The 27,712-nt window shown below is 47.7% G+C and overlaps 1 protein-coding gene across 2 annotated transcripts in view; it reads right to left on the bottom strand.

Annotated features, from left to right (window-relative positions):
* The window catches only part of LOC144149947 (protein-cysteine N-palmitoyltransferase HHAT-like), a 56,711-nt gene that overhangs the window by 6,133 nt on the left and 22,866 nt on the right, over nucleotides 1-27,712 (bottom strand). The window contains exons 3-11 of one of the 2 annotated variants that reach the window (XM_077681695.1): nucleotides 25,932-25,999; nucleotides 22,051-22,161; nucleotides 19,033-19,227; nucleotides 14,364-14,597; nucleotides 13,417-13,532; nucleotides 10,572-10,778; nucleotides 4,465-4,500; nucleotides 3,835-4,036; nucleotides 72-213 (exon numbers count right to left, since the gene is read on the bottom strand). In XM_077681695.1, the coding sequence (XP_077537821.1) occupies nucleotides 72-213; nucleotides 3,835-4,036; nucleotides 4,465-4,500; nucleotides 10,572-10,778; nucleotides 13,417-13,532; nucleotides 14,364-14,597; nucleotides 19,033-19,227; nucleotides 22,051-22,161; nucleotides 25,932-25,999 (1,311 nt within the window). The remainder of the gene's footprint in view (nucleotides 1-71; nucleotides 214-3,834; nucleotides 4,037-4,464; nucleotides 4,501-10,571; nucleotides 10,779-13,416; nucleotides 13,533-14,363; nucleotides 14,598-19,032; nucleotides 19,228-22,050; nucleotides 22,162-25,931; nucleotides 26,000-27,712) is intronic. The other variant, XM_077681696.1, reaches the window with a different exon arrangement.

Genomic DNA, 27,712 nt, shown 5'->3' with positions numbered 1-27,712 from the left:
TTGAATAGTCGCTCCACCAAGCACGTGTCGCGCTAGCTGGCACGCCCACATAAGAAAATGAAGACTCTTACCCAAAATGACCTTCCTCCAGAAGATTGCCATAACTTCCATATCAACCAGGTAAAACATGCACGAAAAAATGGTGAGCAAGTAGTGCGGCGATCCAAGGACGGCCTTGATGAACCTGGTCCGTTCGCTGTTCAGGTACGCAGCCTGCGACAGAATGTATCCCTCCAATGCTGTTCATCTATCTTAACTACACCCCTCCAGCCAACATACCTGAGGGGTTATACTACCTCAGGCAGTACTTAAAGCGATGGTGGTAGTTTCGCGCTACTGCTAGGAGTTGCGTGCATGGTATAGTAGAAGTAGCAGTAGAAGTAGTAAAGTATCCTGTCTGTACAATTTAGACATCCACAAAACTAATGCTACAACTATAAGCAGCGTTTCCGTCGCTGCAACTACAACAATTGTGAACAAAATGAGTCAGCTTTCAGATAAGCCCGTTTCCCGCTAAGCAAAAGCGTTTATGCCCCTTTCAACGCACTTGCACGAGCATTTACCATTAACAGTTGTTCTGGCAATAGCACCGTTAATATTATTACACCTGCTCCTACTGCTACTATGAATACGACAGCCTTGCTACTGTACTACCACCCCTGCAGTTACTACTGCTGCTTCTGAAAAATTTGCGTTTGCAGCTTCAAAGTTATAACGGCAGATCCCGCTTTCCTCATTCAGTTGGAGAGAGAGAGAGAGAAAGAAAAACATTTTAATAAGTTTGCAAGTGATAGTGCAACCCTAGTTCGGGAATCCTTGCGTTGCCCTAGCCGTCCTCACCCCTGTCACCAGGACAGTCTATAGACCTCCAGCCGACAGCCGGGACAATAGCCCACGGGATCCGCGCCCACCAATCAAAACGCATTAGGACGCCGTTACCGTGTGAGGATTGCGTCTTTCTCGCGAACCCCTTTCTGGCTAGCTTTCCATCGCGGCCGGCGTTTCACAGTGCGCCTCGCTCGCGCGACAGGATCGCGCCAGCAACCGTATGGTTTGTTGTCGCCGGGGTGAAGTGCACCCTTTTCCCCTCTGCCTTACCTGAGAACCAGGTCTTCGTCCGCACTAAAGCCACCGTTTGGCGAGGTCTGGTAGGATGTAGCATGACGAGAGGACACTCTTGTCTTGGAGATGTGGTAGCGCGCGGATGTTTCCGCGCGCTGGTCCGGACCTGGGGAACGCGCCACAAAGGAACGCTTCCGGCCGAGGTCACAGACTGCACCACGCTTGCACGCGCGGCGCCCCGCTGCTCCGGTATACCTTCGGTGAGTCAAACCATCTCGATCTCTAGCGTTGTTTAATGCCTCATTCCCAATGTTACCGTTATGGCCTACGACTAGTCTGTATGCAGTATATTTGATTTGCACGTTGCAATAAATGTTGCCATTGGTGTTCTGCCCTTGTCGCCTCCTGCCTATGTTTGTCTCGGCAAAAAACGGACCAGTCCGCAGCCGGCGCTCGCAAGGCATGTTTGCTGAGCGCGAATGGCTGCGTAGTGGGAAATAACTAATGTGTGAAATGTAGAACCCCACAATCGCCATCATTATTTTCAGACGGGCGCTAGGCATATGCGCACCTGATTTCCAAGAGGGCCAGGCTTCTTGCTTTTGCCTAACATAATTACAGTTTTAGGAAGTTTAACACCGCCCCGCTTTTCCGGCTCCGATTCGGGGCGTCTGCTATCGAATGAAGGCCGAGTTAGTTGGCTCCACAGCTACCTTTGGGAGGTTGAGTATATCAAATCGTACGTCTGCCGGACATCATAAGTGCTGGCTGTCTCGTTCTTCAGAGACACGCACTTTCTGGATATTTTGTGCGCCTTCCTCGAGCGTTGAGTGAAGCTGACGCTCGTCTTTCTTTGCTCAATATGTGATTGTTTCCCATGCAGTATCAGATTCTCCAAATATTATTGGCCGTTCCACTACGCCCAAGCGGATTCGGGGGGCCGTATCGGCAGGCGGTAATCGCATCACGCGAAGACATCAAAACTGAACAGCCTGGAACCCAGTAGGCTGCCCATGCGCATGGCGCATGTCTCGAAAGCAGACGTTGTTGTTGCAGACTGTGCCGTGATGTCCCCTAGCGTAAGTGCACTGTCTCAAATTCTTCGTAGTTGTAACAATGAGCTCATCACAATACTTGGTTTGACCGCTATTAACAAAACTATCTTTATTTATACTTGGTTTGACTGCTGTTGACAAAATTGTCTTTAATTATTTTGTCCTTATTATTTATTTGTACTGAGTCTTTACGCTTTACAGCCTGACAACGACATCTGCACCTAACTACAGTTGGCAAACAGGGCATTTAGTAACAATGGTCAAATATAACATCGCAACATTACACTCAATAACACACACAAGAAAAATCACAATAACAAAATAGAACTTAGAAAACATAGGCTTTCACTATTAAAAAATCATTCATATACTTTTAAAAACTCGCTCAATTTCAGAGTATAACTTCATAACAAACGTAACATAGCCTTTCGCATAACAGTCTTATCACACAATGCATACTGACAAGTGAAGCATTTTAAGTATATATACTTTACTATACATATTCAATGTCACGGCACAAAAGGATGGACTTCCTTTGGGTTTTAAAATGAATGTGATCTGCGTCTATGAGACCAGTCAAGCGATTTAATAATGCAGGTGCTTGGTATTCGATGTGCTTTTCACCATAATTTGCTCTCAATGTTGGGGTTTTCCGGTACAGATGACGCCTATTATAATGGCGGTTATAAACCATACGAATTCATTGCCGGTCACTACGGTTAGTCGACAGCTACGTTGGGAAAGCGAGTCACCGAGCAACATTTAAGTGCGGTGTACTTGAGGGGCCAGCCATGCCATCGTTGCTCGTCCGGGGTCACGATATCCAGCCACCATTACAGTAACGCGGTGTGACGCACATAGAGTTTCTCACTAGCTATTTAGAAATTCTATGGTGACGCACCCAAACAGTGGATTTGAAAATATCATCGCTTCCCCTGGTCGTGATCGAACCTGGGTGCCTCACGTTGCGCCAATCCAGTCCAATCCAATCCAAGTCAATACAATTGCGAAACGGAGGCACACGTTACTAGTATCCGAAGGGTAGGGGGTTGTCTTTGCGCGGCGCCGTTGCCGCGGAGGATGCCGTCGCTAAGTCACAAATAACTACATAACAATATAAAATAAGAAAAATGTCACGAATTAACGCTTTAATTACCAAAATTATTGAAAACTCAACCCAGGGTCTCTTGATAGGCCATTTCACGGGCTTTGGCTCCTTCCTTTGACTACTTTCGGAATCAACGCCAGGATGATACTGGAACTGATCAAAAGAGGGAGCCACAGCCCAGTGGCGAAATACTGCTCCGCACTTTCTTTTAAGTGTTTTTTTTTTTTGCTTCTTGTAATTTCGTAAGTGACGTGTTCCCCGCGGGATACATTTCTGTGCTGCAGTACCTCGAGTAGGCGTTAGTAATGTCCTACAATATTACATTGGACCTTAGTAATACTACTAAGACTTCTATTACTCAGTGATACTACTCGGAGACCTTCATCCTGCAGTGGACACGGGCAGCTAGACGATGATGACGGTGATGATGATTATGATGATGTCCATAATAAGGGTAAATAGTGGCTCGCATTAGGACATTTTTGTAGATTTCAGCTACGACTATTGGAATGCCACATCATGAACTCCGATTACAACTACCAATGGACGCCAACAAGAAAAGCTTGCGGATCACCCCCTCCCCTTTGCAAGGCCACCTCATTCACATACCTCGAAGTTCTTGACCGGTTCCAGCTTTCTGATTAGCGCCACGACCACCTCGATGGAGACGCCCACGAAGCTGAGTGAAGCCCAGAGGCTGACGGGGACGGTCATGCCGTGCCACATCCAGACGAATATGAAGGCCAGTGCGATTCCCGCCAGGCGCCAGCGGTATTTTCGCTCGGGACCGGTCACAGGGAGGTACACGTACCTGCGTGGACGATTGCGACAGGCGACAAGCGAAGCTGAATGCAATAGAGGCCACAGCAAAGCTTTTGGCAACTGACTTGTTTTGGTTATCCATGCTTCGCATCTGTAGCGCGTCATGTGGCGAAGGAAGATAAAAAAACGTGACCAGCTGGGATTGTTAGCTTATTGCTACGCTGATGTTCAGCAAGAGTGCTTCTTGTAAAGTAATATAGCTTGAATTTTGGCTTTCTGGTTACATATTAGTCGGCAAAGTAGCAGAAAGGCACATGAGGCTAACGTCTGGCTTGTTTAAGTGAGTCTACCTTCTTATGGTATACATTAAATAACTCAATATTAATTCTTTATCTCTTCATTTTTTTGCTTTCTTTCATTCAGCTTGTTATGCATTTATGAAGTTCAGAAGAAGGCATAAAATAAATGTTGGCGTACTTCTTGATCCACAGGTGTAGGCCGTGGTCGAAGTACCTGCAAAAAGGCGCGAAAATGCATCATTTACGTCAAGATATAATAGCGGTACACGCGACTCCTAGTAAATAAATCAATCCCAACGCATGATAAACCGATTAGCCAAATAAATCTGGTGGGACACGATACACACAGGTATATTCCCGGCTGAAACCACGCACGAGCAGTCGTCGTAAAGCACAACTAGAAAATCCTAATAAGCTCCCGCTGCTGCAAAGATTGACATTGCACATAAATTAAAATAAACAGGCTGTGCAGCCCTTTAGATTCGCCACCAGGGGGCTGATGCAGTCGAACGCGCCTTGCATCGCCTCCCGCCTGAGGTCAAATTTAAGGTGGATTATAAACACTATAGCCCACCTGAGAGCATTACCATTGTACACCTACCGTAATCCGCTACCACCAGACACCAGGATGAGCACACTCAGGCATCTAATCACCAAATTACGACATCCTTAAAGGAGCCATGAAGAGAAAATACAAGTTGGGTTTATTAGAAAGACTGCTTAGTCCCGATAACGATGATGCCAATATCATCGCAATCTTCGAAAAAATAACGTAGATATGAAAGAAAACGTGTGAAGCAGTCGCGACCCCCTAGCCGATTTCCCGCAACTTTTCTGTGACGTCACGGAACCTTGTTTGTGTGATTGGCGGCCGCCTAACTGACCTGTCGCGACGACACATGACTGGACGTCTGTAATGGGGCCTCTAGATCCATTTGACCGCATCACTTGAATGCTAACGTGCAGTTAACGCACTGAAAATTATGTTTTATTGTTGGCCCGTATGACGTCATTCTTGCTCATAACACGTCACTGTGGCGCGCAATTTGAAAGTTTTTAAATACTTCTTGCTTTTTTTTCGTTAAAAAAGATCTTTTGGGGCTGTAATGGAGCTGAGTGAGATACTGAATCCTAGTTCTTTCAAATTAAACGAAGTTGTATTTTCTCTTCATGGCTCCTGTAAGATTCCAAGCCCGCAGTCATCGCTAGGCCTCCTCTGTTGGCCCAGCTCATAGGCTCCGTCGCACATCGCAGCGGTCGCCTCCCACAAGGTGCTCCTACTTCCAAGCATGGCCGACGCTACACAGGAATGAATCCCAGAGGAAAACCCATGACTCCAGCAGAAACGAAAACCCAAGCCCCGAACGACGGAGACGCAAGCAACGGCCAACAACACGACTCTCAATCCCCGCGACCCACCACGAGGGCCGCACCACCGGCAACTACACGAGAATTATGCGTCCACGAGGAGGCCTGAGCGTACATCACCTCACAGCGCACGAAGTCACGAACGCCATCGCCCACAGCTGTCGTATATCAATGCAGGAATTGCACCCCCAGCTGTGGTATCTCAAAGCAGGAATTCCACCCACAGCTGTGGTTGCTCAATTCAAGAATTCCATCCACAGCTGTGGTATCTCACTGCAAGAATCCCATCCACAGCTGTGGTATCTCAAAGCAGGAATTCCACCCACAGCTGTGATAGCTGAATGCAAGAATTCCATGCACAGCTGTGGTATCTAAGTGCAAGGATCCCATCCACAAGTGTGGTATCTCAAATCAAAAATCCACCCACACCTATGGTAGCTCAATGCAAGAATTCCATTCACAGCTGTGGTATCTCACTACAAGAATCCCATCCACAGCTGTGGAATCTCAAAGCAGGAATTCCACCCACAGCTGTGGTAGCTCAATGCAAGAATTCCATTCACAGCTGTAGTATCTCAATGCATGAATCACATCCACAGCTCTGGTATCTCAATGCAGGAATTCCACCCACAGCTTTGGTATCTCAATGCAAGAATTCCACCGGCAAGTAACTCTGCTCAGACAACCTACCCTCAACGTCGCCCTAGCCATCACAGCCGACTCGAACACGATGCGCGGCCTGAGTAACATCGAAACGCTCCAGGTATCTGGCAAGATGCGGGAATTCTCCCCCTACATAAAGCCACCCCCCAACACATGCAGAGGGGTTATACGTGTCTTGTAACCCCATATCACCCCCGACAACCTCATGGCCTACCTGGACACTAACCATCCCTAGCTAGTACTACACACACGCATCATGGTGAGTACCAGGTCAGTTCTCCTCACCCCCGCTGGATCCCATGTCCCGTATTACACAAAGGGGGCCAATGCCATCTACAACAGCCGCCCCTACCGATGGACTGTGCAACTGCTCCGACAATGCGGGGATGTCGGTCACCATGCCGGCGTCTGCACTCCACCCACTACAATCGAGTGCATTTACTGCGGACTCCAAAGCTCCCCGCCCGGCCACGAATGCCGCCCCACCTGTCGGTTGTGAAACCTACCCCACAGCACGGCGGGCAGGGACTTTTCTAGGCGCTACCTGCCCAACACAGCCCGCAAGCCAACGAACAGGTGACCTGGTCTACTGTCGTATCAGGCACTCCTCCCACAGTACCACCCAGTACCCATACCACACGACCCAACATGCCAGACTCCAGCACTGCCCTTTCATCCCCCCGCACTGCAGTAATCAGGGACTTGCATTGCCAACTTCAAACGCTCACCTTAATTCGCACAACCGGCCGTCCCTTCATTACCCCTCTTACAAATAGATGACACCATCCAAGCTCGACTCACCGCAATCGTCCTCCTATATATATCGACCAGAAAATGCAACAATACCACCACCATCTCTGCCAGCTAATCAAGGACGCCACCAACATCGTCATCCAGTTTCAGTCCGACCACATCGAATCCCTTCAAAACAACTTTATCTTCGGCCTCCTCCCACTAAGCAAAAAAGCACGGTCACCTTAAGATGCCTAGACAAAGCCAACCCAACCATCATCTGCTAAAAGTGCCAGTGGTACTGTCGATCGTTCCGCAGCAACGAGGCCATGATCGATCAATACCTGCACACTGACCCACCGGACATATAAGGCCCTGCAAGACGCAGATACCCCAAATTCGAAACTACGAGGATATGAAACCTTCACACAACCTAATCGCAACCGGGCGGCCATTCTTGTAGCAAAGCAGCTTACGGCCCCAGCCACAGATATCGACGCCCCACTAGAAACAGCGTTTATTAAAATGATTCCAAGACGGCCCGATCAAACAAGCCTCTTTATACTGAATGTTTATAACCTACCTACTCATTCCCTCAAGGACATCGACACCCTGCTACATCGCACCGTACCAGAGCAGGTGCTAAACCCTCCATACTACTGGGAGACTTCAGTGCATCACATAGCGCATGGAGCTACCACCGACCGTCAAAAAAAGGAGTGCAACTTCAACAGTCAACGCAACAGTTCCTTCTCTAATTAACGACCCTACTCCCCCCACAAGAATCGGCAACAGTGTCACTCGAGACACCGTTCCAGACCTGACATTCGCAAGGCACATTGACCATTTTGACTGGCAGGTGCTAAAGGAGATGCTTGGCAGCAACCACTTTATTATTTACGTACGAGTACAGTTCACCGTGAAGAAAAGGAAATAGGCCCGGTGCACATCACTGACTGGCAAGCGCTCCGTCAAGACAGAACTTCCCTAGCACGTCCAACAGGCGACCTGGATGAGTGAAAAAGGCTCTGCGAAATCTCTGAGGTTAGCAAGCAAAGGACATATAGCATTAACGACTGAGATTCCTGCAGTCTACAGTCACCTCGACCACATCTGGACAGCCCGAAGAAGCTTGCTCAACCGACGGATACGTCAAAAACAATATGAAGCTCAAACAACGGATTGCACTCCTTTCCCAACAAGCCATGCAATTAGCCCAAAAACTGACTACTCAGAACTGGCATACATTTTGGGACAGACTCAGCCACACCTTCGCCACCAAGTGTACTTGGCACGTTTTTCTACATCTACTAGACGCTACCCCCGCCCGACAGTACAGAGCCCAAGACCTCCACCGACGCGTCATTCAACGACACCCCAGCAGCTCATCACCTCAATTCTGGACAAATGATCTCGCACAACCCCTTTAACTCAAGCTCATCCCGACAATCCCGAAGACCCAAACACTAAATCGGACGCACCCGTCCCAATGCAAGAGCTCCAGTAAACCTTGACAAAAATAACATGCTATGCCCTCGCGGTAATTGACTCAACCAGGCAAAGTGTCGCCACATTCACCGTACGAACTACCTCAACCACGGTGGCGGAAGAGGACGCTATTGCACTGGCCATCACCCACGCACCGACCCCCGTAATCACCGTAATCCCAGATTGAAAATCAGCCTGCCGTCACTACACCTCCCGACAAATTTCACACCCGGTCCTGCCTATAGTAAGCCACCGAATTGATATCCCCACCACCCTCATTGTGTGGACCCGTACCCATATATCTCTTCCTGGCGAGGAGTCTGCACACGCCGCAGCCCGCAAACTCACCCACCGGGCCTTTCCAGCGGAAGATCACGACGACTCATTGGCATATCCCCCTAGCTACTCCCTCTGTGGCCACTTACACCGACATTTTCCACCATTACACACCTTCCCGTCGAACACTCCCCCATCCCCATCCGTCCCTCAACATATCAGAAGCCCGCATGTGGCGAAGACTTCAAACACATACGTACTAAAATTACTCCTACCTTCACAACATCTCTCGCACAACATATTCATACTTCTGCCCCTACTATCCGGACAAACCCAGCACTACAACCCACATCGTATGGCTGTGCCCCAAACACCCCACCCCCCAAACCTTCCCGCCCTACTCTGGAGCGATGGGAGCACTTGCTGCGCAACGGCCGGCTTGAAGACCAAGTCGTACCGATTAGCCGATCCAAGACCGCAGCGCCAGCCCTTGGTATACGAGAGTAGGAGGACTACCCACGCCTCCTCCATTTCTTTCCCTTCCCTTTACCACGTTTTCAACTTAATTAACATTTTTGTGAACAAGCGAATGAGTCCTTCATTTACCGTAGATACCACCTAACCATAATGCTACAAGAACACAAAAGTCAGCATTGGCGCACTACGCTAACTCTTCTCCGAAGAAGACGACGAATCGGTGGGAGTATGCGCCCCGTGTTTGTGCAGTCACAGCTGTTCATTACACCATCGCCCCACCTATCGCGGTTAGTGCCCTGTGTGCAGAAGCCGCGTAAGAATAATATCTGGCATATCTGGCTTCAAATTAGTGCCTATAGTTGGCAAGTCGAATGTTGCACAAAATTGCTGTTTCTCCGTTTCAACCAACAATCACGCTGAAGAGCTGCGTCTCAATGTAGATGTGTATACTGCATTGGAACACAAGTACGCTTGTTTAGTGCCTAAGACTAGTTTGCGCAGCATTGTTTTTCTTTCCTTGTTCGTTTTTTTAGGCAAATAATTTTAAACTATGGAACTACCTTCGGTTGTCATACACAGACTTTAGCACAATGGTCGCATATTGAGGCTATACTTTTTGAAACTATCAAAAAAATACTTTTCGACATTACAAAAAGTATTTTTTTTCGTCTTCCTTCCTACACGAGCCCCATTGCTCAAATTAACCATCTAATGCTCAGCGGGGATCAATAAATAATCTTTCAAATATCGGGCCAAACTCCCGGCCAACCTTCAGCATTATTCGTTTTTTTTTTTCTTACAAAATGAACTTTGTCGTCGGCTGGCGACAACTTACTCCAAACACGTCATGTCAGTGTGGATGTGTTGGCTCAGTGGCTAAGGCGTTGTGCTGCTGAGACGAAGGAGGCGGGATCAATCCCGGCCACGGTGGCTGCTTTTCTGGTGGAGTCCAAAAGCTAAAACGTCTGTGTGTCTGCAGATTTGAGCTCCCGGAAAGATCCCCAGGCGGCAAAAAATTAATCCGGAGCCCTCCACTACGGCGTGCCTCATAACACGGGTGTAGCTTCGGCACGTGAAACCCCACAATCAATCAATCAGTGTGTATGTGTACAGTTATCTTGTCCCCTTTCCTGTCCGGTCATTTCGCCTACAGAGTAAGAAATGCCATTGTACCTGATATTGCTTGGCGTTTTGTTCTACAACGGGAGGTTGGAGCTTAAATTCATATCCTCCCCTGTGGCTACTTTTACTTTTCTGCAAGGTTGATTTTGCAGTGCTTACCTCCAAAAGTGCGAACACAGGTGTCCCCTGCCGATACATTTGGCGGGCTGTGGCAGCTCGAGACGCTCAATCCTGGCGAAGCTGCGGGCCATTCCGTATTGGACGACGTACTTCAAGTAGAAGCAGAGGTGTAGCATGATGGCGTAACCCACGAGGCCTGTCCGGTTCATCTTCCTCACCAAATAAGGAGCGCTTGACAGCGCGGCACTGCATGGCATAAACGAGAATCCTCTTCAATATCTCTTCAAAATGCCAGAATATTTACTTTTTAAAGCTTTGTATTTTCGTGATTAAAGGGACAGACAACCGATTTTGGCCGAGTATATTTTCTCTATCCCAAAATTAAAGAGCATCACTTAAAACAGCTTAACCCTTACCGGTTTTGCTGATAGCGCCCAATAACTTTCGATATCGAAATTTTTACATCCCTCCAGGAGGAATGCTGGCAACCATGAGAGTTAGTTGTACGGCGAAACACTTATAACTGCACGTAAGATGAAAATAGGTATTTAAAAAATTCGTCCCCGTCTAAAACAACAATAATGTGCCACCTTTCTTTCCCTTCATGCGGTTTTTCAATCACGCGTAAAATTGACGTATTTGCTTGAATAGGTAACGTAGTGTCACTTTTAGACACTACGTGTCGCCACCTTTCAGGCTTCAGAAATTTTCGTGCAAAATAAAATCATTTCCGCCTGTTTATGTAGAAATTCCTCGCGGTTACCCAAGTATATAAAAAGCTGGCTTTCATACGAGCTAGACGGCATGCACCCCACAAAAATCGGTTTTCTGTCCCTTTAAGTAGCATGTTCGCGTATTTCGTGATTCGAAACAATCTCTGATTTGTTACGCACATGAAAGTTTAAAGTATGGAAAGTGAAATGACGGACAAATCAGTAACTATACGATTTGTTCGTTCTTGCGCGGGTTCTCCCAAGTCACTAGGGCAATCTACAAGAATCGCAAAACGAATATGGGAAAAGCAAACGTCATTGCGTGCAGTAGAGGCAGCACACGTGTGATTAACAAGCATATGCATTAGCAATCAGCCAAATCTAGGACACAAGGGAAGCAGCTCTTGGGGGATTATATTTCGATTACTACACCCTGTTTTGCTCCCTCCACAAAGACCTCTTTCCAATGCCCTATTTAGGGACGCTTCTCTGCTGAGGAACATTTCAATGAAGCCTGCGCCGGAACGTCCTCAGCAAGCTGGCAGGTTCAAAGTGTTTGACGCAATATATCTCCTCTTAAAAGATTGATCAAATTGTATAAGAGTTTTAGCCTTCTCACACCCTGTGTTTCATTCAGGTGTTTTCTTTTTCTATCCTGGCACACTATACCGTCTGGTACGGGGGTTTCACCAAACCCCGTCCCTTACTCCTAATCCCCAACCTACCTACATACGAGCAGTGGACGGCACGGCTGACCAGCTACGGCCTCTTTTCCCAGCGTAGTCTGGTGGAGAGGGCCCGGGTAACCAGTGCAGGCCAAGGTATCCCGGACTAGAGGAAACCTCAGCCCCAGGCGGGTGCCCAGACATCAGTACCTAAGGCTCGCCTAAATAAAGTTTACTCCTCCTTCTCCTTGTTCCCCTTTTGATGTCATGAGAGCCCAAAAACGCAAATAGCTTTGCCGCAGTGATATTGCGCTACTTGATTGCACGTCATTATGTCAGGCAATCAACTATCTATTACACATAGATCTATAACACACATCTATAACACATATCTATAACACATCTATAACACTATCTATAACACATATTTATAACATCTATAACACATAGATACAGGCACAACAACAGCATAAGCGTGGGACCTGCATGCAACTTCAAACCTTTTGTTCTACCTTCCGGTCATTATTTTTTTGGTGTCTAAGTGCTGCTTGTCTTCCGAAGAAGTTCCAGAAATAATCCAGTAACTGAGATGTGGAAGAGGTCGCTGAGCTGGCTGAAGAATGCTCAGTGGTGCTTTGGGTAGACGGTCTCAGTGCATAAACTTGAAAGGCCATGTCCTGAGTTTCTATGTGAAATCGTGGTTCCAGTAGCGCAAGCAGGACGCCTACACTGTAGAGTACCGTTTATCAGCTTCAAGGACGCCTACATTGTATGGTGTCGTTTATCCTATCAGCTTAAAGGCCAATGCTTCAGCCTCGGGATTTGAAGGGCACGAATAGGCGCCGTACGGCCGACTCATGAAACTTCACGGCAGCCCAGTAAAGGCTTTGCAATATTTCCGATATCGGGCGTTCACTGCCGTCAAGAAGTACACGTCACAAAGGCGTTCAAGTAAAAACAAACACCTTCAACATCTTCAACAGTTCTGCAAATCTGCTTTTTTCTATAAAGAGCCTTCTCTCTCTCTCTCTCTCTCTCTCTCTCTCTCTCTCTCTCTCTCTCTCTCTCTCTCTCTCTCTCTCTCTCTCTCTCTCTCTCTCTCTCTCTCTCTCTCTCTCTCTCTCTCTCTCTCTCTCTCTCTCTCTCTCTCTCTCTCTCTCTCTCTCAAATCTCTGCAGCTCTCCTCCAAGTTATTGCCATAAGTTAGGGAGATATGATCGACGAATTCCATCTCTTCTGAAGATGATACAGCCACATCATTCAAGGAAGAAGGGTTCACCTCCAATGCTAATTTTGCTGGAAGGCTTCACAAGGCACTCAACAAATTTTGGAGTGAATAGTCGTGCAGATACTGCCAATTCTTAAACTGCTCTGCACGACAAAAATCGGAGTGCTAACGCCGCACAACCTTCGTGAAATATTGCACGAAAAGGATATCAATACCGACAAGCATTAGCTAGAAACATTCTCGCTACTCTGAGCGGACTGCGCATGCCCCAGCCTTACGGGTAGAAGAAGTGCAGCATCAGGTCCATGAGGAGGAAGTGAAGGCAGGAGCGAAGAAAGCTGACTGCCAAGAACTTCAGCTCTTGCACGGTGATCATCGGCTTGGGGGCCTCCATCTGCACATTGCGCAATAGGGTGTATACGCAGAAAGTATTACGCACTACTACTGAACAACAGAAGCTGGAATACATTGAAATGCCAGATTAAACCACTGAAAAGCAATACCCTACCTCCGTCCCCATAGGACATCAAGCACACAGAGCACTGGGAGACCCTGCTGCACAGCTCCGGTCCTCCAGTTCAATTAAACTCTCCTGGCTGGCTAACGTGGCAGAGGGGGGCCCCAGCTCTCTACTGCTGCGCGAATAAACCTCTCTCTCTCTCTCTCTCTCTCTCTCTCTCTCTCTCTCTCTCTCTCTCTCTCTCTCTCTCTCTCTCTCTCTCTCTCTCTCTCTCTCTCTTTTTTTTTTCTTTCTCTCTCTGTCTATCTCTCTCTTTCTTTCTCTCTCTCTCTCTCTCTCTCCCTTTCTCTCTCTGTGCACACCTGACGTCACACCATTTGCCGGGAGTGCCAACACTATCGCTACTCCTTGTACTGCAGGAGTGCTCTCTACGATTACGCTACCTATAAATCTCCCTGGCGTGCGTAACACTTCCAGAATTAGGCGTATAGACTGGCACACATGTCATAAACTGGTTCGGCTCGCACTACAGGCACTTACTCTTTTCTCTACATTTGTTCTATGTGTGAATTTACAAGCCTTCTTGCACAGCCCACAGATAATAAAAGCGCTTCCTCTACCTTTTTCTAACCGTTCTCTGTTGCGTTACTTGCAGTAAGCCTTTGCGATGCCTGATGAGCTGTGCGAGCTGTATTTATTTCTAGCCCCACATTTTAGCATAGGTGTTTGACAACATTAACCAAGAGAAAGAAAGGTTCCCCTCACGGCGGTCACGTAGTCTTCGTAGTTCTGCACCGGTCCCATGAAGAGGGGCGGCAGGTACAAGGCGTAGTCCAGCGTTTTCACGTAGTCGGGCATGCGACGGCGTCGCCGCTCATCATCAGTGCTGCCCTGACTCCAGATGGACTCCAGGCTGAAGCTGCAGCAGCGGAGCAACGTCCAGTAGAAGGCCACCACGGTGACGAAGTAGCGCTCCATGCCGTACCTTTCCAGGATATTCTGCAGGAGAAGCCCAAAGAAGGGTATAAGAGCATCGCAATGATGATTGATTGATTGATTGATTGATTGATTGATTGATTGATTGATTGATTGATTGATTGATTGATTGATTGATTGATTGATTGATTGATTGATTGATTGATTGATTGATTGATTGATTGATTGATTGATTGATTGATTGATTGATTGATTGATTGATGTTTAACCAGCGGACGCTCCGCTAAGGGAGAGTTTTATTACCCCAGGCAAGCAAAGCCTCGAAAATCGCTGCGCCAAGAAAACCTTCGTGAAAACTATGCATGGCACATAACCTGGTAGCGAAAGCTTCCTAGCGTTTGCTATCATTCATTGCACATGGCCCAACGGGAATAGGCATTTTACATTGCAACAACAGAACCGAGGTGGTTGTACTTAGGCTTGAAATTCAAATTGCTGCAGTTGGGAATGGGCTCCATATATTTATTACGACAGTGAAATGGTTATACTTTCATTTCCGATGACATTTTACCGACATAACAAGTGGGCTACGAGGCTGACTAAGTTGCTATAAAATTATTACGTAGCCCCGATCGACCATGTGGTCGGCCTTGAACTGGTTTATTTGTTAAAAAAACGCTTGCAGCTTGATGATGCCGACAATCACCGGGATGCACAGCGGGTTGATAAATGTTAACGCATGAAGGGCATGGGCACATTTTTTCAGCTCACAAAAAGAATGATCAGCACATCCGTCCCTCTAGCTTGGAAGCTTTCCCATAGTTTCCGTCCTTAGTAAAATTGACAGTTGGGCTAGTTGGTGTTGATGCATCGTAAGTAGCGCTTGAAACGGGACGACAGAAGAGCAGAAACACACTACGGCGCTATCGTGTGTGTCTTCTCTTCTGTCGTCCATTTTCAAGCGCTACTTACAATGCATTTCTGTCCTTAATTAACATGGCCCAATCCGCTTAAATTTATTGCGTTCGCAGTGTGGCATTTACTTGTGCAAGTACCTAAAAAGGCATTGGAATTTGCGGACATACTAATAAACATCCTTGTACACCAACGACCTATTCGAAGTTGCGCAACACTCTTGCAGCTGATCGGGCCAGCCCTCAATAGAAGTATCTGACTCAGACAAATATCCTGTCTAAATCTTCGCTACCTTGCCCACATCTAGGGCCTTACACCTCAATTCCACAAAAAGACATCGGCGCCCTTTTATTGGTTCGCATCGCTTAGTGTGGATTTATCATTAACGGTTCCCCAACTTTTTTGTATCCCCGCGTGCATTCTTAACGACTACACTCACAACACCGGCATCCTTCAATCGATGCAGCCAGCAAGAAAACGGTGCAATTGTTGAAGCCGTTTCTCTAGTGGGGGAGCTGCCCGTGTCCAAGTGCTCCCGACATCTGTTCATTGGTTAAGCTCGAAATCTCATGCTCTTCCTGTAATCAACCCTCACACATGAAGATTGCAGACGATGTAAAGCTCTTGAAGCGGGTGACAAGACTTGAAGTCCTTGTTGTGAATAGTATTTTTTTTATAATTGTCGACCCCCGCCCAGTACCACTCTATAGGTTGGACGCTTGGGCAAGTTGCTTTATGCTTACAAAGAGGAGAGAGAGAGAGAGATAGAGAGCGAGAGAGAGAGAGCGAGAGAGAGAGCGAGAGAGAGAGAGAGAGAGAGACAGAGAGAGATAGAGAGCGAGAGAGAGAGAGCGAGAGAGAGAGAGCGAGAGAGAGAGCGAGAGAGAGAGCGAGAGAGAGAGAGATAGAGAGAGAGAGAGAGAGAGAGAGCAGAGAGAGAGAGAGAGAGAGAGAGAGAGCAGAGAGAGAGAGAGAGAGAGAGAGCAGAGAGAGAACTCTTTAATGTGGGCTGGAGAGGTCAGCTCTGGTAGCGGCAGTGCTTGCTACGCCAGATGGGGATGATTACAATGCAGTGAAGTGAATGTGAGGGATCGGGAAAGCAGCAATAGAGAGAAAACAAAAGTTAAATAAAAATGGCACGGAATGTAGTGCAAGGAGAAAACTCAAAATAAAGTTATGGAAAAGAAAAAAAAATTGAGCGAATGGAGCCCAGGAAGCGCAGAGCGCATAACAAAAAAAAAACAGGAATCAAAGCGTACATGACGACGCAAACGCGTACAGACGTAGCCATGCGCACAATGGAAGAATTACAAAGTTTTGTCTAGTCCTGAATCTCGCAAAAAACGACGAAGAATTTTTGTCCCTAAATATGAGTCATTGTTGTTGTCCCAGGGTCCAAGAAAGTGAACAAAGAGGGGAACAGCGCATAAGGAACGATGCACAACACAAAACGAATAAAAAAGACAACGACAAGCGCTTACTTAGAATTTAATTTTAATGTTTTGACACGTCACACGTATACGCTGACAGTCAAAAATAAAGGAAACGCAGGACTAGCATGAATGCTGGAGATAACCCAAGAGATCGTCACACTGTACCTACGCCATGTACCACAAGCACGTGCTGAACTATCCGTAGAGCCGAAAAAATCTCTTTTCGGGGAGAGACAACGAGGCTGAGCTCACACAATTTTCTTTTTGGCGCTCTATTTCTGCGGCCTGAATGATTTCTCTAGCCATTTTACCGGCGTGTTTTGCAGTAACCTCTGTTTTGCGAAAGAATGGGGCGCAGCCACGGCCATTCCGACAGTGGATACCTAAGCGGCCACTGATCGCTTTGTGTACATTATAGTTACGTTCTTTTAACCTTTCATTAAGGCATCTTCCCGCTTGGGCTACATCTGTTTTCCCGCAGGACAGCAAAACAGAATCGACGACACTTTCAACGCAGTCTACAAACCGATTTCCGTGCTTAATAGAGCAACACTGCACTGTTCTTTCTGTTTTGTTAACAAAACATGCCGTAAAGTTGTTGTGGGCGCAGAAAATGCAACTCTAAGGCTAGCTCGTTTTCCTATCTTTGTCAAATTGTGAGCTATCCAGTGCATGTAAGGAATCACTGTTAATTTATCACTTTTGTTGCGCTCAATGGTTGCTTGGCTGTTTCATTCTTTTTAATCACTGTAGTATTGATTCTGTTACGGATGTTAATCGCTCCTTAGTGTACTCCGCTATCAGAAGGCGGTAAATCCTTCACGAAAGCTGTCTTGCATCAAATGGAAACATGACCTGTTTTCTGAAGCATGACCACTCTAATTCTACGCGTTAGTGCTGCAGCAGCAAACTGGAGCTGTGGAAAGACGCGGGAGTGACCTCCGTATTTTTTTGCAGTAATTACTGTGACTGTCATTACGGAAATCGGAGCACAATGCAATTTAAGGTGTATCCCGCTTAAACTTGGCTTACGAGGTGCGCCATAGTGGGGAAGTACGAAACAACGTCGCCGCCCTGAGCGACCAGCTAATTACAATCGCGAATCCTCAGTACTCAGCGGCACCACCTGTGTACGGTGCACTGACCAGCCCCCAGTCTCTCGGTCTAGGACAATGGTCAAGTCCCAAAGGTACTTGCAATGAGGTACTTCACCTACGAAATAAACGTACGGCTCCAAGCACCGCACCATTTGCTCGATAAAGTTGGTTGCTCCTCCTTCGCCTCCTTCAAAAATCAACGCCCCTTTCTTAAGAGAAACGTGCATGGTTAAAACCCGAAGCTTTCTCCCGTGCAACGTGAGTCAACGTCAAAGCCCAAAATCCAAACTTCTTCAACCGTGTCCTTATGGCGCGATCGAGTAGACGTCGCCTTCATAACGCGAGGGACCGAGGTTCGATTACGAACAGCGTTTTCTTCTTGAGGCACTTGATGTGCCTTCGGTTATAATCATCATCGTTTTCTGAAAGCCATTGGCTAAAGTCGGCTTACCTGCAGTCAGTCTTGGTGATGGGACGGCCGTCATCAGCGAAACGCACAAAGCTTCGCTTTAAAATTGTCCCCGAACCTGAACCGTCGCCATTGAGTGCAATAGCGCGCCGCATTTTGGCCACATCAGTCTTACAGGGGTTGCTACTGAATAAAATCTAGCGGTGCTAAAGTAATTTCCTGTACACTTGAACGCATGAGCCCATTTTCCTGGCTCTGCTGCAGCTGCAGGCATACACAGCTTTACGTTGGTGTAACGAAACGTTCTGCAATTAAGCGAGGCAATTTTTATTTGCATTATTCGTAGTGTAGACGCTGCAGTACATGGAAGATGTAATTACAACAAAGGGATTTCTGCTCCGCTTTCAACTTGGTACTCCAACTTAGCCGTTCCAAGCTGCTGGAGCACAACACTTGGCACATACGGTGTGTAAAAGACCAAAAGAGTGTCACCGAAATTCAAATTCACGCAGTCGAAGATTTCCTTTACTTCGCCCCCAACTTGAAATCCACGTATTATTCCAATTAAGTTCACCCGGGTACCCTCCAAAACCGGCACGATACCGCAGGACGTGCAGACGATCGAGTGCTCACGGCGGACTCACCTCAAAGATGTCGAACTCGACGATGTTGTAGTGTGCCACCAGGAAAACGCCCGCAATGTAGACGAGCAGGGGAACGCCCACCCATACCAGTCCGTAGAAGAGGGTGTGCTCGACCACGAAGTAGACGGCGCACAGTGGCCCCATCTTCAGCACCAGGAAGAGCAGAGATCCGGCCACATGGAAGTACGGCACCAGCTGCAAACAGTGTCCCCATGCCATGTGGTGTTTCAGCCGCACCGTTAATTCCGAAGCGGTTCGTACGCGGTACTTTGTAAGCGTTGCAGCACGGTACCAGCTTCGACGAGTGCTACCATGCCATATGAAGTTACAGCAGCACCGTTAATTCCAAAGTGGTTAGTACGCGGCAACTTGTAATCGTTGCTGCAAGTTCGCAGAGCGCCCTGTACAATACAGTACAGAGGCCGGATTAGCAAACTACGACTCGATTGGCTCTCGGTTGCGATATCATCTTGAAAATACTAACATATATGCTTCCCGAAGCCAGGCGGGGTGAGGATGCAGAAGCATTGCTTCGGTGGTTTCAAATGATCCCACGAAGGATTATCAAATGTACATGCGCCCCACCAAACCGGATTTGTGAAGCCTGCGTTGTGGAGGTCATTTAGAGGGTCACGATCAATATTGTAGACAATATCGCAAATGAAAGGGCTAACAAGGCAACAAAATATGGTGGATGAATATACTTGTCCGGAAGCAAATAATTTGTTAAAAATCCACTCTAAGTGCAATTAACAACCGGTATACTATATGGAAACATCAAGGAAATAGAAGTTATACGTTTCAGTGTGGGAATCGTAAATGTTTGCGAGCTCGCTTTCCCACAAGTTACTTAACGTCGCAGGTTATTACTGCGGGAGTACTCTTCGGAAGAAGGTGGCCTAAGTTCAAACACCAAATCCACAAACGTTTTGTTCCAAAGTTGAGTTTTGTGTTTCGGATCGATCCTCGGCAGAGTACCAGCGATGTACAGTAAAGCCCGCTTATATCGAACAGCGTGAGGATTGTAAAATAGTTCGATATAGCAAAAATTCGATATAGAAAGTGAAGCAAAAAAAAATTTATAAGAGAGCAATCTTGCCGACGGAGTCACGAGCGAACGCTGAGGTCTTACCACCCTGCAGTTCATTATTGATACGACACTTTCTCGGAAAGAAAACATCAGTTTATTGGGGCGGAAGAACTGCGTGAGTGTAGCCTTCTTCTTGGAGCACAACGCGTTACTGGTGACTGCTTGCTCTACGGTATCTAAACAGTCGACAAGCACAAGACCGATGCCCAAGCACAAGACCGATGCCCTCAATGGCACTGCAGTATCACCGTAGCAGGGCCACGGCAGTGACGGCTTCGCTCGTGCTCGGAAGCGGTACGGAGTCCTCGGCGTCTTCGACAGAGCGGAGACAAGCATGGATACAAGCGAATAACGGCGAACCCAGCGAAGCGAGCAAGTGCGCGTGGCGGGTGACGCGGTGACACCACAGCCCGCAGCGCCCAATGTGGCGCTTTCGGCTACAACGGCATGCATGCGTGGAGCTGGTCCACTCTGCCACGGCCGGTTTGGACCAAGGAGGACGCGCCCGAGCTCGCGCGCGAGTCGCAAGCGTCACCCGCGACACCGCTGCGCGCCGATGTATTGCGGGAAAGCCTGCCGCATGCCTAAGGAGAGCGAAACATCCCGCGCGGGAGAGTTCGATATATCCATTGTGAGCAAAATCGCGTCCGATATAAAAAGCTTTAAATGCATGTAATTTTTACCAGAAATATACAAGGGTTCGATATAGGCAATAATTCGATATATCCGTGTTCGATATAAGCGGGCTTTACTGCAAATGTGGCCATGCACGCATGGATACAGCCACTTGTCGATAGAAAGAATCCCTTGCAAACGTTTCACGCACACTAATCGATCGAGAGCTATCGCTGTACAATGAGAAACGCTTCACCATCACCTTCCTAAAGAAAGTTGAGAGAACCGCGAAAGCTTCCTCACACCAAAACTGCGTCAAAAGTGCGTCAAAAGTGCGTCAAAACCTTCGCTGAAAGAGCGCCCAATAATCTTCACACCTTCAACGATACAAATCGCAAACGAATAGCGAACCCATGAGACGATTTTTCGCGCCCTAAGTAGGCGCATCTACGAACGATCCTAATGTATACCGATACGTGGTTTATGAGACAAAGGTATGCTGTTGCGCTCCTTGTTCATGATCGATGCGTGTATTGTCTCATCTAGAAGCATTCCTTATTCGCGATGTTGGAGTAACGGTTTTGACACAATGAAGGCCAGGTTTCACGCACTCGCCGTGTGTCCTGCAGAGATCACAAGTATCCTCGCTTCTCGGTCGACCAGCCGGTCTATGGGTAAATGCATTAGTTTTTTGACAGGACTCCATCGGTCCCACTACGAAAGCTTTCGCTTTACACAACAACTGGGCACCAGTGCGATCAGTGCACGTGTGAGCTACCTCTATGTGCAGCTGGAAGTCTCGCTCAATGCGGGAATTTGAAACTAAACGCACAGGGAGAGCCGGGAAACATCGGTTAATGCGGATGCTTTGATTTGCTAGACACCTAGGCCGGTATTCTCATGTTTTGTCCCTTTTGTGTCCGTTTCAAAAGTGTCCGTTTTGAGCAAGCCCTAATTGGCCAAAAGCGAACATCCGGATGTGACGCCATACAAGCACGGCGGAACTATGAGCCGCGGCTTCTCGGAGCAGACAATTTGGAGCAGACGATTTTTCGTCGCTTTGTTGTTGGTTCGCTGGCGGAACAATAAACACATAAAAGATAGTTTAAAATAGGCTTAGTTTCTTAAAATGTGTTTACAAGAACCGTTTCGCGAAAGTCAACCCAAAGCCCACCTACAACTGAAAGTACGTAAAAATAAAACGGATGCAAAACGGACGTCTTCAAAGCGGGCAAACACGAGAATACCGATCCTGATCTGAATGCATTACCGCTTTTGAAAATATCAGCCCCGACCATACCGACAGTGCTTACCCAAGGTACCGTGTGCGACAGGACCCTGCCGGTCACGGTGTACGCCAGAAGCCAACGCCAAGCCATGAGGATGAACCACCTCCCGTATTTCCACTCCTGCTCGTTGTTGTCCTGCGTGCAAGGAAAGCTCAAATGTTCAGCATATTGCCATGGGGTGCCTGAAAACGGCACGATGAGATCTGGCTGTTAAAAGGACCCTGCAACACTTTTTACAAAATTTTTTTTTCGAAATCTTAAATCCTTGTTGGACATAGGCAACCAACACTTCCAGTACTTAGATTAGGGGGCCGCAAAGTTCCTCATTCAAGAAATTACTGCTCAATGCCCCTTGGGAAACTCAGAAACTTGCTCAGAAGATTTTTTTTTATTTTCCGGCCTTGGCGTTCTTCGACTGCTCATGTGACGTCATTAGAGTGGTGCTGCGGCTAGTTATTGGCTGGCTTTCGTTGAGTTTAAGCAATGAACGCATTCGATAACCACTTAAAAATGGCCGCGTATCTGCTCCTTTCGTTGCAAATGTCGCCGACAGAGAATAGACGACAGACGCCCATGCGAAGTAAATGCGTCCCTTCTGTTTCCCGCTCACCTCTCACGCTGTTTCTCTCCCGTCTCGTTCCTCCCAAGATAACGCGCTAGAGGTTTGCTGAAGTCAATTTAAATTTACCGCGTTCCACTGCTCCAAGTCGGGTGCCTCGATGCCAGCTCTGCCGTACGGTGGAGACGAGCGTGAATTGAGGCACCCTACTACAACGTCTGTAGAGCCACTCTGCCTTGCTCTACGAGCGTTCTAAGCGGAACGTGAACCTATCTAGTGGAACCTATCGTTAGGGGTGCCGTTTATTTCTTAAATGTCGCAAAGAGCGCGGGAAACAGCAGGCGTCGGTTTTCTTCACTTGATGTAGTATTGCATTTTCTATCGCAAAAACCAGGCATCCAAGAGTTTCTAATAAAGGAACACTGCAAATAGCACTGAAGGATTGATTTTTTGCCTTATATTTGCGTAATGTCTTGTTCTTGTTCAGCAATGTTGACAACTATGAACATTGCCGCCGGACTTTGACGCTTAGATTTGGCTGTTGGTATATAAGACTACTTCTTAAGCGCCAAAAACTACAGGGACATGGAATGTGACAGGGACACGCGCGTGTCCCTGTCTCATTCTATGTCCCTGTAGTTTTTGGCGCTTAAGAAGTAGTTATGGAACACCAACTAGCCCGAACGCAAGCCCTTCATCAAGTATATAAGACTATTGCGCGTTTTCTGTTTCACTTAGGCCGGATCGCTGAATCGTGTCGCAGACAGACAAGTAGACATAGACCGACCAAAATTTCTGCTTTTATATACCCAAGAAAGACCATCGTCTTTAAAAGAAGCAAAGATACGGAAGGCGTCGCAGCAGATACGGAAGGCGTCGTCGCAGCAGATACGGAAGGCGTATCTGCTGCGACGAGCTAATCCCGCAGTAAATCTCCGTGCTGACGATGAGTGTAGCTTCGTAACAGTGAAAAAGCGTTTATCGGAAGTGTTGCAAACTACTATAATCGGCTGTAAAGTGGCCGCAAGGGTGAGGGGCCATATAGACAATCACCTTTGCTCAATTTACTCAACTCTATTCCGACCACCAAGGACGTCTTTTAATCGAAAAAACGCAAGAAGTGTTGGAAAGCTGAAATTTACCGCTATACCAAGTAAGCAATGATGCAATAAAAGGGAGCGCTAAAAACATGGTTGTCAGCGTGCGAACTGCGATGCGATCGAGCGAGACTAGCCGTCCCACACTTTTAGTCATGTTTCTTTGGTGGTGGCCTAGAGCGGCGGCCGCCAATCTCACCAACTCGATCCTGTGACGTCATAAAGACCCGGCCCTAAAGGGTCTGGGGAGTAGCCGCTGCTGCGTCTCTTTTCGTGAATGTCTGGATTATTTGCACAACGAGTGCTATTAATTTGGCATCACTCTTATTGAAACGAAACAGACCTTTTAATGAGCCAAACTTGTGCTTTTTCTTCGTTGCCCCTTTGACACACTCGGCTAGGGCTATGTTTATTTATTTATTTATTTATTTAAAATATTTTACAGGCCCCTGTTCGCGGCATTGAGTAAGGGGGGCGACAAAGTGATGAGTTACAGATCATTCAGTACAAAAACGCGAGTTAAAAGCACAGCAGAACAACTAATGCCGACAAGGCTCGCAATACGCGTGTAAGTTGGAAAACGATAACAAGAAAACTAAAAGTCAGTAGCATAGCTCACACACGTAATCTATGCACAATCATTACAAAGTATCTGAGCACAAACAGGGTAGTAGATAACGAAGACAACAGCCGTAGATACCCAAATATGCGGACACGAATCGCACCAATCAGTTTCTATGATCCCTAGTAAGCACAACGGAAAGAACAATCTGTAATCATCCGCAGTATTTGCCGTGCATCGCCAAGTAGTTCTCGGTCCAGATTACAGCGAATTCGGGTGCTCACGCAGCCGGTCATTTTAGGCATGCAGCGTCCACTCTGGTCCGCGCATTCGATTTTCAACACTAAAGTAGCCCGAAACATTACGTTAGCATTGATGCGAATAAAACGCGGACTTCAGAAGACAACAATAAAAAATCGATTTTTTTTTTCCCCTAACAGCAGCCCCTGTTGTTGAATAAAGATTTCATTCATTCATTTATTCATTCCCCTGTTTTGTAATTCCGGGCATAGCTCCTGATTTTACACCATAATTTAAGAAAGCCATAAAATGGATGCGGCCTAGCTCAGCTCACCTTGGAAATGCAACGCAAAAGCTTGGCTTACTCTGGTTGAGTCTTGGTTTCTCTTGATTAACTTATGTAGCCCGTATTGCCGACCCCGGCTCAAAGCCGTTCGGTCCCGCGCAACACTCACAAAAGGAGGCCCGGCCTCGCTTTCATTCTCCGCGAACACGGCGTTCCTCTTCCACGGCTAACGCGGCTCAAGATGTGTCACGCAGCCCGAGGCGACACAGCGGCGCATGCGTGGGAGGCTGCGGGTTCGGTCGGCCGATGATCAGCTGAGCGGCCGCACCCGTCGCCCCCGCCGCCGGCGGCTAGTTGCGCAGAACGACTGAAAACGGGACTTTGTGCGCAGAGCCGTCAGCGGGCCCGACGAATCACGCGCTGCGCTTTAAAGGTTGTGTCGCAGGAGTTGCGTCTGCGTTCAAAAGGTAAACTTGCGCATCCGCGGCGATACCTCTGGACGAAAGTAGTACAGCTTTGCTTTAAAGGACTAACAACACTAAAACTTTCGTGTTGCGTTTTTTTTTTTTTTTTTTTTATCGCTGCTGTGGATGCCTACCAGTCCACTGATCATAGAATGGCACATTAGACGGTCAATCGCAGCGCTAACAATCATTTACGGCGTCGTTTATTCATATTAGTTTTAATTTCGACAAAACTAATGCCGAGCGGCCGCCATGACAGGAGGGCACCCGTGACGTCACCATTCTTGTCGCAACGCTGCCGGTCTGAACGCGCGCGCAGACGGGCCGAGTGAGTGAGTGAGTGAAAAGACTTTATTTGATCATCCGGCGAACGACTATCCTAGCCCCGGTATTCCCCATCCCGACGCACCCGGGCAGCAGGACGTCAGTCCCAAAACCATGACGTGTACAATGTGTTAGTGTAAGTTCACCAAAGCGGGCAGAAGTATTGACGTGTACAGGGGATGAATGGGTGCTCACATCGTACACCCACCTAGTTCGTGAGGTATTATGTGTCACCCCAGTAGTAATGAGCATGATCAAACCCACTTAACTTTATTAAAGGCTATAAAAAATACTACGGATGCAGTAAGAGTGTCATTAGTGCACCTACTAACGCCTGTACATATACACTGCTCTGCAAGTTGCGTAAACTTACCCATTTCATGGATGACAGGTAAGGGCTGGGGCTCATCATGTACTCCAGCTTGTCGGGCACACTTCTGTCTGCGCGAGGGAGGTAAAAAGTTTAGGCATGTCCACGAAGTGAATCATGACAAGTGGGCGAAGCACTGGGGATCATTCTTACTGTAAATCACCCGTGGCATTGCCCACTCGCTCATGTAAATGAGTGAAAACGCGTGTGAACAGTATATACTATTCCAATCCAATCCAATCCAATCCATTTCAATCCAATCCCTTTCAATCCAATCAAATTCATTTCAATCCAATCCAATCCTCCTTGTGCATGCGCATTACTGTGTACGCGGATACCAAGGCCCGGACACAGCGAGATCCTAAGGTGCTTCGCCCCTAAAACAAGAGAGTGAGGAGACAACAGTGACCCGGCAGTTAATATAATAGGAATCACTGTTAGAATGTCATATAAGGGGAGGAGGGAGACCTTTATTTTCGCAGAACTAAAGAGATCGGGGCTCCGTCTGCCACGTTAGTCAGCCGGGGATTTCGGTTCCCAGCCATCCGGGCGAGGCGTAGTTGTATAGGGGATAGAAGCTGCGCAGCAGGATCTCGTAGTGCTCTGTGTGTTTGATTGCTGTGGGGAGTCAAGGTCACAATGAAAGGCCGCCCGGTTGTTTGGGGAGAGGAGTGTTCGGGACAGTTTTCCAGTGGACACGAGGAACGTGCGGGACCTGTCGGGAGAGACAGGCGTATATGGCGTGGTGCGCGTCCACCAATGGCGCTGTCGGCCGTGTGGCGAGTCTTACCGCCACTCAGAGAAAACAAAGATAACAAAAAATACGCCGGATCATACTGTCGGCTTCGGCAGCACCGATGGCTGCGTTCAGGTTTCATAGTGAATTATACTAGAGGGAAATCTGGCGCCACTCTCTAGGGGAGCCACGCTTCAGCGAGCGTGCACGTTCCACTTGTCTTTGGCATGGCTCATGTACAGGCTGGAAAGTTGCCTCTGGCTGCAAAAACGCAACAATATTAGTGTAGACGATTATTCAAATTTGTTTTGTTATTATGAACTTGAAGCTCCGAAAAGATTTATTTGTCCGAAATCATTTAGAATGTTCATGCACGATGAACAAGAGAAATATGGTACCTTTTTTTTCTTGATTTTGGCTTCGAGACAAAAAAGAAGCCATATGGCTAGCTAAGCCAAGTAGGCGAGAAACGTGACGATGATGAGGCTTAGTGGCTTTCCCTTTGCAACGGTGTGGCGTTGCACAGCGGCCTTAGTCGCAACGCCACTGTACAATCACCTCGCCAAAAAAAATACAAACAAAATGAATAAAACATTCCCCCGCACCTCCCCGAGGGGGATTGTGAGGATGCAGAAATGCGAACGTCGAACGCGACGTCCTCGGGTACCATGCGAGGAAGGCACCGCACAACCTTCGATACGTCGATGGGCACGTTCACCGCCTGTCCCTTGATTCCAAACTGCCCGTTGCCTCGAGTCAGCCGCCTGATGCTCATGAAGGGGAGTCGAGGCGCGATGAGCCGCTCTTCGACCGGGTTCAGATCGGGAAGATGCGCCGGCCGAGGAGGATAACGGTAGCCAAAACTCACGAAGCCCTCCTCTTCGCAGCTTTGTCTTCTTCTCCTTCTTCTTCTTCAACGGTTCCCCTACGGGAAGATGACGATGGCGGTTGAACGCGAAGCTATCTCGTGATGGATTGTTTGGTTGGCCAATCCCTAGGGGCATCATGCCACAATCATCATCAGACGCGCTGCGGACGCCGGCCAAGG

The sequence above is a fragment of the Haemaphysalis longicornis genome, unplaced genomic scaffold, assembly GCF_048455015.1.
Source record: "Haemaphysalis longicornis isolate Haplotype H1 unplaced genomic scaffold, Haemaphysalis longicornis Haplotype H1 scaffold_8, whole genome shotgun sequence".
Lineage (NCBI taxonomy): Eukaryota > Metazoa > Arthropoda > Arachnida > Ixodida > Ixodidae > Haemaphysalis > Haemaphysalis longicornis.
The sequence above is the reverse complement of the archived record's forward strand: the minus strand, read 5'-3'. Positions and strand labels throughout refer to the sequence as shown.